Below are 14,401 nucleotides of genomic sequence, written 5' to 3'. Positions count from 1 at the left end.
ACATACATTACATTACTGATCCTGAGTTACATCCTGTATTATACTCCAGAGATGCGCTCACTATTCTGCTGGTGCAGTCACTGTGTACATACATTACATTACTGATCCTGAGTTACATCCTGTATTATACTCCAGAGCTGCACTCACTATTCTACTGGTGCAGTCACTGTGTACATACATTACATTACTGATCCTGAGTTACATCCTGTATTATACTCCAGAGCTGCACTCACTATTCTGCTGGTGCAGTCACTGTGTACATACATTACATTAGTGATCCTGAGTTACCTCCTGTATTATACTCCAGAGCTGCACTCACTATTCTGCTGGTGCAGTCACTGTGTACATACATTACATTACTGATCCTGAGTTACATCCTGTATTATACTCCAGAGCTGCACTCACTATTCTACTGGTGCAGTCACTGTGTACATACATTACATTACTGATCCTGAGTTACATCCTGTATTATACTCCAGAGCTGCACTCACTATTCTACTGGTGCAGTCACTGTGTACATACATTACATTACTGATCCTGAGTTACATCCTGTATTATACTCCAGAGCTGCGCTCACTATTCTGCTGGTGCAGTCACTGTGTACAGACATAACATTACTGATCCTGAGTTACCTCCTGTATTATACTCCAGAGCTGCACTCACTATTCTGCTGGTGCAGTCACTGTGTACATACATTACATTACTGATCCTGAGTTACATCCTGTACTATACTCCAGAGCTGCGCTCACTATTCTGCTGGTGCAGTCACTGTGTACATACATTACATTACTGATCCTGAGTTACATCCTGTATTATACTCCAGAGCTGCACTCACTATTCTGCTGGTGCAGTCACTGTGTACATACATTACATTACTGATCCTGAGTTACATCCTGTATTATACTCCAGAGCTGCACTCACTATTCTGCTGGTGCAGTCACTGTGTACATACATTACTGATCCTGAGTTACATCCTGTATTATACTCCAGAGCTGCACTCACTATTCTGCTGATGCAGTCACTGTGTATATACATTACATTACTGATCCTGAGTTACATCCTGTATTATACTCCAGAGCTGCACTCACTATTCTGCTGATGCAGTCACTGTGTACATACATTACATTACTGATCCTGAGTTACATCCTGTATTATACTCCAGAGCTGCACTCACTATTCTGCTGGTGCAGTCACTGTGTACATACATTATATTACTGATCCTGAGTTACATCCTGTATTATACTCCAGAGCTGCGCTCACTATTCTGCTGGTGCAGTCACTGTGTACATACATTACATTACTGATCCTTAGTTTCTTACTTTAGACATCTTAAGTGGGGATTGGATCCTAAAACTACGCTCCAATATATCCATTTCTCTTCCTTTAACCATAAGTCTTGTGTACAGAATCACATGACAATGTCCACTTACAAATAAATGACCATAGTAAATAAAATCATCGTCTCATATTTAACGTTTTGTTTTTATTTTTCTACACAATGAAAATTGCAAAAACAATTAAATTGTTTACACATATAAAGAATACAACATAATAACATCTAGAAAAAAAGCTAAACAGCTACATAATAGAATTCTTATTACCTCTAGAGGGGGCTAAGGAGCTGACTACACACTAGTTATACTCTGAGGTCAATAACAACATAAAAGCTCCCCCTAGTGGTGACTGAAAGCAGGCACAATATTTGGTTTTGTTTTTAACTCTTTTAAAGACATGTTAAGAAATTTTGGGCACAAAATTGTGGACTTTAAATGATAAAGGTGGAGATATTCATCAATTATTATTTAATATTCCAGTGGGAGGACCTAATCAGTCAATGAAATAGCTGTCAGTCAGTAAAGGGGACCTCCCACTGGACTTTTTAGCAACAAATTTCAGTCTATGCTCAACTTTTTGATAAGATCTGATCCCCAAACCTGGCAGTAGCCAAGAATTATTAATTGTTGTACACAATGTGTCTCATCGTTCTTCAAGGATTTTGTGTAGAGACAAGGGGTTATCTCAAATTCGTCATATTTTTTTCCATTTTTTGATACGTTGTCCTTACATTTACAAACATTAATTATTCCTTCTCTATAATAAAAAAAAAAATAATGTTTTTGACTGGTTGTAACAATCAGATTTTTTCTTCTCGTCCTTGTTGAATTTAGAAAGACTTGTCCCAATTTTCTGAAGAACTTATCAAAAATATAGAGGTACTTGAGATATTTTCATGAATGGTGGGCTCAGGAGGAATCTTGGGGGTGAATTACTTTTTATCTGCCCATCGGCATGTTCATATAGACTTTCCCATCATCTAGAAAATAGAAGAACCAACAAGTCAATTCACTTTGGAGCCGAAAATGAAGCTCAGCTTGTCGAGAACATGGGAATCTAAGTGGGACTATGAGGAATGTGGCCACACTTAGCTTCATCCATACTGTAAAGTAATAGAATTAGCCCAAAGGGGAAAAATATTTATGAATTCAAAAATTACCATTGCCTTGACGTTTTTGGAAGCTTTGCTTAGTGCAATAGTAAACAACCAGCATTATAATAATTGTAAGGGTAATGTCTCCAAGGACCACCCCAACCAGAATTGGGGTATCAATCCGGTAACAGTCTCCACAAGCCAGGTCTGTAAGAGAAAAAGAGTTGAAAAGCAAGATGAGTAGACCCTCAGGTGTATTTCATTATCATAAGACCTGTAGAATGCAACAAATGGAAACTTAATGGCTTACTGTACTTCCAAACAATTTGATCTCATTTGATAGCAAAGAATTCATTGTCTTGACTATTCCAGCCACTAGGTGACTCTATTCTCTGTAACTTGCTGCACACTGCCTGTTGTAAAGTATAATCCACGTCTAGCAGCAAAGACACCAAAGCAGATTACAGGAAATGAGGGTGGGTCTTAGTCTCTCTGCAGGAAGTGGAAGTGTTTTTTTTTATTCTACAGGAAGCTGGGGCAAGTCTTTGCCTCTCTATGAGCAGTGAGGGCTGGTTTTTGACTCTATACAGGAAGTGGAGGTGGATCTGTGTTTCTCTACAAACATTGGGGTCAGGTCATTGTTTCTCTTTAGGAAGTGAGGGCAGGTCCTTGAATCTCTTCGGGAAATGAGGGTGGGACTTTGCCTTTACACAGAAAATGGGGGCAGGTCTTTGTCTTTACAGGAAGTTGGGGTGGTTCTTGGTCTCTTTAAAGAAAGTGGGGGTGGATTTTTGTCTTTCTACGGGGAGCGTTTTCGTCTTTCTGCAGGAAGTAGGGACAAGTCTTTGTCTCTCTGCAGGCAATGAGGATGGGTCTTTTACACTATACAACAAGTGGGGGCAGGTCTTTGTCTCTACAGGAAGTGGGGGATGGTCTTTACCACTCTATGGGCAGTAAAGGTGGATCTTTGACTCCATACATGAAGTGGTGGTGGATCTTTGTCTCTCTACAGGCAGTGGGGACGGGTCTTGACTCTATACAAGAAGTGAGGAAGGGTCTTTGTTTGTCTACAAGAAGAAGGGGTGGGTCTTTTTCTCTAAAAAAGGTGGGGGTGGATTTTTGTCTTTCTAGGGGGCGAGTTTTTATCTTTCTGCAGGAAGTAGGGACAGGTCTTTGTTTCTCTACATGCAGTGAGGACGGGTCTTTTACGCTATTCAAGAAGTGGGGGTGGGTCTTCATTTCTACAGGAAGTGATGGTGGAGTTTTGCTTCTCTACAGGAAATGGGGTCAGATCTTTATTTCTCTGCAGGAAGTGAGGGTGGGTTTTTACCTCTCTAAAGGAAGTGCGGGTGGATCTTTGCCTCTATATGGGAAATGGAAGCAGGTCTTTGTCTCTATAGGAAGTGGTGGCAGGTCTTTGTCTCTCTATTGGCAGTGACGGTGGGTCTTTGACTTAATATAGGAAGTGGGGGTCGGTCTTTGTCCCTTTAGTAAGTGGTGGTGGATCTTTATCTCTCTACAGGCAGTGTTACGGGTCTTGGCTCCATACAAGAATTGGCAGGGGACTTTGTCTCTACAGGAAGTGGAGATGGAACTTTTTATTCTCTATAGAAAGTAGTCAGATCTCTGTTTCTCTACAGGAAGTGGGGGAAGGTCTTTGCCTCTGTATGAGAAGTGAAGGTGGGTTTTTGACTTTATATAGGAAGTGAGGGTGAGTCCTTGTCTCTACATGAAGTGATGGTGGGTATTTTGTTCTCTACAGGAAGTGAAGTCAGATCTTTGTTTCTCTACAGGAAGTGATTGTGGGTCTTTGCCTCTAAATGGGAAGTGAGGGTGGATCTTTGCATCTATACAGGAAGTGGGGGCAGGTCTTGGTCTTTACGGGAAGTTGGTGGTGGATCTTTGTTTCGCTACAGAAAGTGGGGAAAGTGATTACCTCTCTACAGGAAGTGGAGTCAAATCTTTGTTTCTCTACAGGAAATGGGGGCAGATCTTTGTCTCTCTCTACAGGAAATGGGGGCAGGTCTTTGTCTCTCTCTACAAGAAATGGGGACAGGTCTTTGTCTCTCTCTACAGGAAATGGGGGCAGGTCTTTGTCTCACTCTACAGCAAATGGGGGCAGGTCTTTGTCTCTCTCTACAGGAAATGGGGGCAGGTCTTTGTCTCACTCTACAGGAAATGGGGGCAGGTCTTTGCCTCAATTTGGGTGGGTTTTTCCCTCCTTATAGACAGTGGAAGAGGGTATTTGTCTCTCTACAAGAAGTAGGAGTGGGTCTTTGTCTCTACAGAAAATGAGGGTGGATATTTGTCTCTCTACAGTAAGCTGGAGTAGGTCTACAGGAAATGTAGGAAGGTCCTTCTGTCTGCAGGAAGTGCGGGTGGGTCTTTGGCTCTCTAGGGGAAGTGAGTGCAGATTTAAATTTTTCTAAAAGAAGTGGAGGTGGATCTTTGTTTCTCTTCACAGAAGTGGAGATGGGTTTTGTCTCTATGTGAAGTAAGCCGGGTCTTCGTCTCTCTATAGGAAGTGGGGACAGTGTCCTATTTGTGCTGTCCTGACTGTCAAATTGCAAACAGGCAATGGGTCAGATTATCACTTCAAGCTACTGGACAAAGGCAGGAGCAGTGCATGCTGGGAAATGTTGTTAAGATAGTTCCAGTACCTATAGTGCTGGCACAATACTAATAAAGAGAAACAATCCACTCAAAAAAATGTTTATGGCAGGTTCCAGAGAATCAAGACAGTATCTAGATATATAAGACTGACATGTCCACCAATAGTAGTTTTACCTTGCAGTGTGGGATGAGTGATTATTCTATTATTAACCTCTTAGAACGTAATGATTATTATCTTATGTTTAAGCAAATGGCAGGTCCAATACAAAGCTGCTCAGGTATATGAGATGATGCCCAGGATGATGGGATGATAGAAATTGAACTGTTCTGTTAAGTAACCACTAGATGGCGATAGCAACTTTTATCAATATTGAAAGCAAAGGTGAGTATTATTTTTAGCCAATCTGTTATAGTTTACCTGGTTCTGATGGGGAAGCAAATGCTGAAAAAAAAGAAGACAAGAGATTACACGATTGCAAAGAAGACTGTACTTTAAAATCTCCTAATACTTTTTGTTAATTAAACTTGGAAAAAATAAGATACACCAGTCCTCTACAAATCAGGCTGCAGTATAAAGAATAGTGGTTTCCATGAAGGACACTATGAATACCACTGGATATATTTAATGCATATATATCTAAATAATGTGTAATGTTAATTTTGCATTTAGGTGACGACCCTGCACCCTGCTTCTTCATCTCATCCTGATGGGTTTTGGCCCTTAAAAGTTTGGGCCCAGTTACAATTGTCACATCAGCCACCTCTTCATATTTGAGAGCATGAGGAGCTGAGCGGGATGATATATAGGTTTAGGGGAAAATATTCAGTATATCTTGTGATTAATCCATTTAAGACCCTGAGGATGAACTCATCCTGCATTCTTCTACAGAGCAGGCTGTCAATCACTGAGTGGACCGCCCCCTGGACTGCCCCTTGGACCGCCCCCTGGACTCACAAGATAAGAGGGAGCAGGCATTTAGGTCAATAATTACAAGTTATACTAAATAATATCCCATCATGTTATATATCATTCTGCTCATCTCCTCATGCTCTATGACATCCAGCGCACAGATGAGGGATATCCACAATGTAGCAGGTCTTATATCCCTATTACTAGGACCAGGTCTCTACAGCAGTACCCTGTTCACTGCCTCTTGTTCTGTCGGCTGGGGTTCTGTACGTACAATAGAGTCTCAGTATTAGTCACAGGTCTGTGACTGCACCCACACATCAGCACCCAGCACACGGCCCTGAATGTCAACTTCTTGGGAAAATTTTTGTCACTAACAGCAATGAAATCTGTGCAGAGAGAACGGTTTCATCACAATCTATGAATAATAAAGCTGCAGAGTTGTGCAACGTGCCGATCCCACGCCCATGTGCTGGACTTGCACCCATGTGCTGGACCGGACCCGCACCCATGTGCTGGACCGTCGCCCATGTGCTGGACCCGCGCCCATGTGCTGGACCCGCGCCCATGTGCAGGACCCGCACCCATGTGCTGGACCCGGGCCCATGTGCTGAACCCGCACCCATGTGCTGGACCGGACCCGTGCTAATGTGCTGGACCTGAGACCATGTGCTGGACCCGCACCCATGTACTGGACCCGCACCCATGTGCTGAACCCACACCCATGTGCAGGACCGGACGCGCGCTCATGTGCTGGACTCGAACCCATGTGCTGGACCCGCGTCCATGTGCTGCACCCGCACCCATGAGCTGGACCGGACCGGCGCTCAAGTGCTGGACCCGCACCCATGTGCTGGACCGGACCTGCGCCCATGTGCTGGACACGCAACCATGTGCTGAACCCGCACCCATGTGCTGGACCCGCACCCATGTGCTGATCCCGCACCCATGTGCTGGACCCGCAGCCATGTGCTGGACTGGACCCACACCCATGTGCTGGACCCGCACCCATGCGCTGATCCCACACCCATGTGCTGGACCCACACCCATGTGCTGGGCCGGACACGCGCCCATGTGATGGACCCGCGACCATGTGCTGGACCCGCACCCATGTGCTGGACCGGACCCGCACCCATGTGCTGGACCCACACCCATGTGCTGGACCCGCACCCATGTGCTGGACCGGACTCGCGCCCATGTGCTGGACCCGCAACCATGTGCTGAACCCGCACCCATGTGCTGGACCCGCAGCCATGTGCTGGACCCGCAGCCATGTGCTAGACCGTCGCCCATGTGCTGGACCTGCGCCCATATGCTGGACCCACACCCATGTGCTGGACCGGACCCGCGCCCATGTGCTGGACCCGCACCCATGTGCTGGACCCGCGCCCATGTGCTGAACCCGCACCCATGTGCTGGACCAGACCCGTGCTAATGTGCTGGACCTGCGACCATGTGCTGGACTCGCACCCATGTGCTGAACCCGCACCCATGTGCTGGACCGGACCCATGCTCATGTGCTGGACTCGAACCCATGTGCTGGACCCGCGCCCATGTGCTGGACCCGCACCCATGTGTTGAACCCGCACCGATGTGCTGAACCCGCACCCATGTGCTGGACCAGACCCGTGCTAATGTGCTAGACCTGCGACCATGTGCTGGACTCGCACCCATGTGCTGAACCCGCACCCATGTGCTGGACCGGACCCATGCTCATGTGCTGGACTCGAACCCATGTGCTGGACCCGCGCCCATGTGCTGGACCCGCACCTATGTGTTGAACCCGCACCCATGTGCTGGACTGGACCCGCGCTCATGTGCTGGACCCGCACCCATGTGCTGGACCGGACCTGCGTCCATGTGCTGGACCCGCAACCATGTGCTGAACCCGCACCCATGTCCTGGACCCGCACCCATGTGCTGATCTCGCACCCATGTGCTGGACCCGCAGCCATGTGCTGGACTGGACCCACACCCATGTGCTGGACCCGCACCCATGCGCTGATCCCGCACCCATGTGCTGGACCCACACCCATGTGCTGGACCGGACACGCGCCTATGTGATGGACCCGCGACCATGTGCTGGACCCGCACCCATGTGCTGGACCCGCACCCATGTGCTGGACCCGCAGCCATGTGCTGGACCCGCAACCATGTGCTGAACCCGCACCCATGTGCTGGACCCGCAGCCATGTTCTGGACCCGCACCCATGTGCTGGACCCGCAGCCATGTGCTGGACCCGCACCCATGTGCTGGACCCTGCAGCCATGTGCTGGACCTGCAACCATGTGCCGAACCCACACCCATGTGCTGGACCCTCAGCCATGTGCTGGACCCGCACCCATGTGCTGTACCCGTAGCCATGTGCTGGACTGGACCCGCACCCATGTGCTGGACCCGTACCCATGTAATGATCCCGCACCCATTTGCTGATCCCGCACCCAGGTGCTGGAACCGCACTCATGTGCTGGACCAGACACGCGCCCATGTGCTGGACCCCCGACCATGTGCTGGACCTGCAGCCATGTGCTTGACTGGACCCGCAGCCATGTGCTGGAACCGGCAACCATGTGCTGGATCCGCAGCCAGGTGTTGGACCCGCATCCATGTGCTGGACCCGCAACCATGTGCAGAACCCGCACCCATGTGCTGGACCCGCAGCCATGTGCTAGACCGTCGCCCATGTGCTGGACCCGCACCCATGTGCTGGACCCACGCCCATGTGTAGGACCCACACCCATGTGCTGGACCGGACCCGCGCCCATGTGCTGGACCCGCACCCATGTGCTGGACCCGCGCCCATGTGCTGAACCTGCACCCATGTGCTGGACCAGACCCGTGCTAATGTGCTGGACCTGCGACCATGTGCTGGACCCGCACCCATGTGCTAGACCCGCACACATGTGCTGAACCCGCACCCATGTGCTGGACCGGACCCACGCTCATATGCTGGACTCGAACCCATGTGCTGGACCCGCGCCCATGTGCTGGACCCGCACCCATGTGCTGAACCTGCACCCATGTGCTGGACCGGACCCGCGCTCATGTGCTGGACCCGCACCCATGTGCTGGACCGGACCTGCGTCCATGTGCTGGACCCGCAACCATGTGCTGAACCCGCACCCATGTGCTGGACCCGCACCCATGTGCTGGACCCGCAGCCATGTGCTGGACTGGACCCACACCCATGTGCTGGACCCGCACCCATGCGCTGATCCCGCACCCATGTGCTGGACCCACACCCATGTGCTGGACCGGACACGTGCCCATGTGATGGACCCGCGACCATGTGCTGGACCCGCACCCATGTGCTGGACCGGACCCGCACCCATGTGCTGGACCCGCACCCATGTGCTGGACCGGACTCGCGCCCATGTGCTGGACCCGCAACCATGTGCTGAACCCGCACCCATGTGCTGAACCCGCAGCCATGTGCTGGACCAGCAGCCATGTGCTAGACCCGCACCCATGTGCTGAACCCGCAGCCATGTTCTGGACCCGCACCCATGTGCTGGACCCGCAGCCATGTGCTGGACCCGCACCCATGTGCTGGACCCTGCAGCCATGTGCTGGACCCGCAACCATGTGCTGAACCCGCACCCATGTGCTGGACCCTCAGCCATGTGCTGGACCCGCACCCATGTGCTGTACCCGTAGCCATGTGCTGGACTGGACCCGCACCCATGTGCTGGACCCGTACCCATGTAATGATCCCGCACCCATTTGCTGATCCCGCACCCAGGTGCTGGAACCGCACTCATGTGCTGGACCGGACACGCGCCCATGTGCTGGACCCGAGACCATGTGCTGGACCTGCAGCCATGTGCTTGACCGGACCCGCAGCCATGTGCTGGACCCGCAACCATGTGCTGGACCCGCAGCCATGTGTTGGACCCGCAACCATGTGCAGAACCCGCACCCATGTGCTGGACCCACCGCCATGTGCTGGACCCGCACCCATGTACTGATCCCGCACCCATTTGCTGAACCCGCACCCATGTGCTGCACCCGCAGCCATGTGCTGGACATGTCCTCCGACAGGAAGCTGAAAAGATGAAAATGAACCTTTGCCCTGAAAAATTGTTCTTTTTCTTAAGAAAATCTCTTGAATTGTTTTAATGTGATACATGGACAGAAAAACTGTACGATACAGTGACATCCCACCAATAACAAGAAGGGCGACCACAGGTGTAAACATCCTCACAGCGGACCCCCAACTTACGGGAAATGTGTGGTCTTACCCCCCAGAGGAAGACTGAAGAATAACAATCCCCAGGTCTCATCACAAGGGGAACAACGATCGTAGAGAGAATTAATGACTGAGCGTCGCCAAGCTGAGGTTCTGTTACATATCACATGGGATTAGATACACAACTCAGCAGACAGTATCACACAGGATAGGATTAGATACACAGCTCAGCAGACAGTATCACACAGGATAGCATTAGATACACAGCTCAGCAGACAGTATCACACAGGATAGGATTAGATACACAGCTCAGCAGACAGTATCACACAGGATAGGATTAGATACACGGCTCAGCACACAGTATCACACTGGATAGGATTAGATACACGGCTCAGCAGACAGTATCACACAGGATAGTAATAGATACACAGATCAGCAGACAGTATCACACAGGATAGGATTAGATACACAGCACAGCAGACAGTATCACACAGGATAGGATTAGATACACGGCTCAGCAGACAGTATCAGACAGGATAGGATTAGATACACAGCTCAGCAGACAGTATCACACAGGATATGATTAGATACACAGCTCAGCTGACAGTATCACACAGGAGAGGATTAGATACACGGCTCAGCAGACAGTATCACACAGGATAGGATTAGATACACAACTCAGCAGACAGTATCACACAGGAGAGGATTAGATACACAGCTCAGCAGACAGTATCACACAGGATAGGATTAGATACACAGCTCAGCAGACAGTATCACACAGGATAGGATTAGATACACGGCTCAGCAGACAGTATCACACAGGATAGGATTAGATACACGGCTCAGCAGACAGTATCACACAGGAGAGGATTAGATACACAGCTCAGCAGACAGTATCACACAGGAGAGGATTAGATACACTGCTCAGCAGACAGTATCACACAGGATAGGATTAGATACACAGCTCAGCAGACAGTATCACACAGGATAGGATTAGATACACAGCTCAGCTGACAGTATCACACAGGAGAGGATTAGATACACGGCTCAGCAGACAGTATCACACAGGATAGGATTAGATACACAACTCAGCAGACAGTATCACACAGGATAGGATTAGATACACGGCTCAGCAGACAGTATCACACAGGATAGGATTAGATACACAGCTCAGCAGACAGTATCACACAGGATAGGATTAGATACACAGCTCAGCAGACAGTATCACACAGGATAGGATTAGATACACAGCTCAGCAGACAGTATCACACAGGATAGGATTAGATACTCGGCTCAGCAGACAGTATCACACAGGAGAGGATTAGATACACGGCTCAGCAGACAGTATCACACAGGAGAGGATTAGATACACAGCTCAGCAGACAGTATCACACAGGATAGGATTAGATACACAACTCAGCAGACAGTATCACACAGGATAGGATTAGATACACAGCTCAGCAGACAGTATCACGCAGGATAGGATTAGATACACAACTCAGCAGACAGTATCACACAGGATAGGATTAGATACACGGCTCAGCAGACAGTATCACACAGGAGAGGATTAGATACACGGCTCAGCAGACAGTATCACATAGGAGAGGATTAGATACACAGCTCAGCAGACAGTATCACATAGGAGAGGATTAGATACACAGCTCAGCAGACAGTATCACACAGGATAGGATTAGATACACAACTCAGCAGACAGTATCACACAGGATAGGATTAGATACACGGCTCAGCAGACAGTATCACACAGGAGAGGATTAGATACACGGCTCAGCAGACAGTATCACATAGGAGAGGATTAGATACACAGCTCAGCAGACAGTATCACACAGGATAGGATTAGATACACAGCTCAGCAGACAGTATCACACAGGATAGGATTAGATACACAGCTCAGCAGACAGTATCACATAGGAGAGGATTAGATACACAGCTCAGCAGACAGTATCACACAGGATAGGATTAGATACACAGCTCAGCAGACAGTATCACACAGGATAGGATTAGATACACAGCTCAGCAGACAGTATCACACAGGATAGGATTAGATACACAGCTCAGCAGACAGTATCACATAGGAGAGGATTAGATACACAGCTCAGCAGACAGTATCACACAGGATAGGATTAGATACACGGCTCAGCAGACAGTATCACGCAGGAGAGGATTAGATACACGGCTCAGCAGACAGTATCACACAGGATAGGATTAGATACACAGCTCAGAAGACAGCATCACACAGGATGGGATTAGATACACAACTCAGCAGACAGTATCACACAGGATAGGATTAGATACACGGCTCAGCAGACAGTATCACACAGGATAGGATTAGATACACAGCTCAGCAGACAGTATCACACAGGATAGGATTAGATACACGGCTCAGCAGACAGTATCACACAGGAGAGGATTAGATACACGGCTCAGCAGACAGTATCACACAGGATAGGATTAGATACACAGCTCAGCAGACAGTATCACACAGGATAGGATTAGATACACGGCTCAGCAGACAGTATCACATAGGAGAGGATTAGATACACAGCTCAGCAGACAGTATCACATAGGAGAGGATTAGATACACAGCTCAGCAGACAGTATCACATAGGAGAGGATTAGATACACGGCTCAGCAGACAGTATCACACAGGATAGGATTAGATACACAGCTCAGCAGACAGTATCACACAGGATAGGATTAGATACACAGCTCAGCAGACAGTATCACATAGGAGAGGATTAGATACACAGCTCAGCAGACAGTATCACACAGGATAGGATTAGATACACAGCTCAGCAGACAGTATCACACAGGATAGGATTAGATACACAGCTCAGCAGACAGTATCACATAGGAGAGGATTAGATACACAGCTCAGCAGACAGTATCACACAGGATAGGATTAGATACACGGCTCAGCAGACAGTATCACGCAGGAGAGGATTAGATACACGGCTCAGCAGACAGTATCACACAGGATAGGATTAGATACACAGCTCAGAAGACAGTATCACACAGGATGGGATTAGATACACAACTCAGCAGACAGTATCACACAGGAGAGGATTAGATACACGGCTCAGCAGACAGTATCACACAGGAGAGGATTAGATACACGGCTCAGCAGACAGTATCACACAGGATAGGATTAGATACACAGCTCAGAAGACAGTATCACACAGGATGGGATTAGATACACAACTCAGCAGACAGTATCACACAGGAGAGGATTAGATACACAGCTCAGCAGACAGTATCATACAGGATGGGATTAGATACACAACTCAGCAGACAGTATCACACAGGATAGGATTAGATACAGAGCTCAGCAGACAGTATAACAGGATAGGATTAGATACACGGCTCAGCAGACAGTATCACACATGATAGGATTAGATACACAGCTCAGCAGACAGTATCACACAGGATAGGATTAGATACACAGCTCAGAAGACAGTATCACACAGAATAGGATTAGATACACGGCTCAGCAGACAGTATCACTCAGGATAGTATTAGATACACGGCTCAGCAGACAGTATCACACAGGAGAGGATTAGATACACGGCTCAGCAGTCAGTGTCACACAGGAGAGGATTAGATACACGGCTCAGCACACAGTATCACACAGGAGAGGATTAGATACATAGCTCAGCAGACAGTATCACACAGGAGAGGATTAGATACACAGCTCAGCAGACAGTATCACACAGGAGAGGATTAGATACACGGCTCAGCAGACAGTATCACACAGGAGAGGATTAGATACACGGCTCAGCAGACAGTATCACACAGGAGAGGATTAGATACACGGCTCAGCAGACAGTATCACACAGGAGAGGATTAGATACACGGCTCAGCAGACAGTATCACACAGGATAGGATTAGATACACGGCTCAGCAGACGGTATCACACAGGAGAGGATTAGATACATTGCTCAGCAGACAGTATCACACAGGAGAGGATTAGATACACGGCTCAGCAGACAGTATCACACAGGATAGGATTAGATACACAGCTCAGCAGACAGTATCACACAGGATAGGATTAGATACACAGCTCAGCAGACAGTATCACACAGGAGAGGATTAGATACACGGCTCAGCAGACAGTATCACACAGGAGAGGATTAGATACACAGCTCAGCAGACAGTATCACACAGGAGAGGATTAGATACACGGCTCAGCAGACAGTATCACACAGGAGAGGATTAGATACACAGCTCAGCAGACAGTATCAC

The 14,401-nt window shown here is 48.3% G+C and overlaps 1 protein-coding gene across 1 annotated transcript in view; it reads right to left on the bottom strand.

The window, feature by feature from the left end:
• Nucleotides 1-1,463: 1,463 nt before the first annotated feature.
• Nucleotides 1,464-14,401, bottom strand: part of HCST (hematopoietic cell signal transducer) — a 43,849-nt gene continuing 30,911 nt past the window's right edge. The window contains exons 2-4 of the mRNA XM_073657560.1: nucleotides 5,460-5,483; nucleotides 2,495-2,635; nucleotides 1,464-2,314 (exon numbers count right to left, since the gene is read on the bottom strand). Of these exons, the coding sequence (XP_073513661.1) occupies nucleotides 2,274-2,314; nucleotides 2,495-2,635; nucleotides 5,460-5,483 (206 nt within the window). The 3' untranslated portion in view covers nucleotides 1,464-2,273. The remainder of the gene's footprint in view (nucleotides 2,315-2,494; nucleotides 2,636-5,459; nucleotides 5,484-14,401) is intronic.

This window comes from Phyllobates terribilis, unplaced genomic scaffold, assembly GCF_046119375.1.
Source record: "Phyllobates terribilis strain yellow unplaced genomic scaffold, ASM4611937v1 Scaffold_12__6_contigs__length_324123572, whole genome shotgun sequence".
Taxonomy (NCBI): Eukaryota; Metazoa; Chordata; class Amphibia; order Anura; family Dendrobatidae; genus Phyllobates; species Phyllobates terribilis.
Note: the sequence above shows the minus strand (reverse complement) of the source record. Positions and strands in the feature narration are given on the sequence as shown.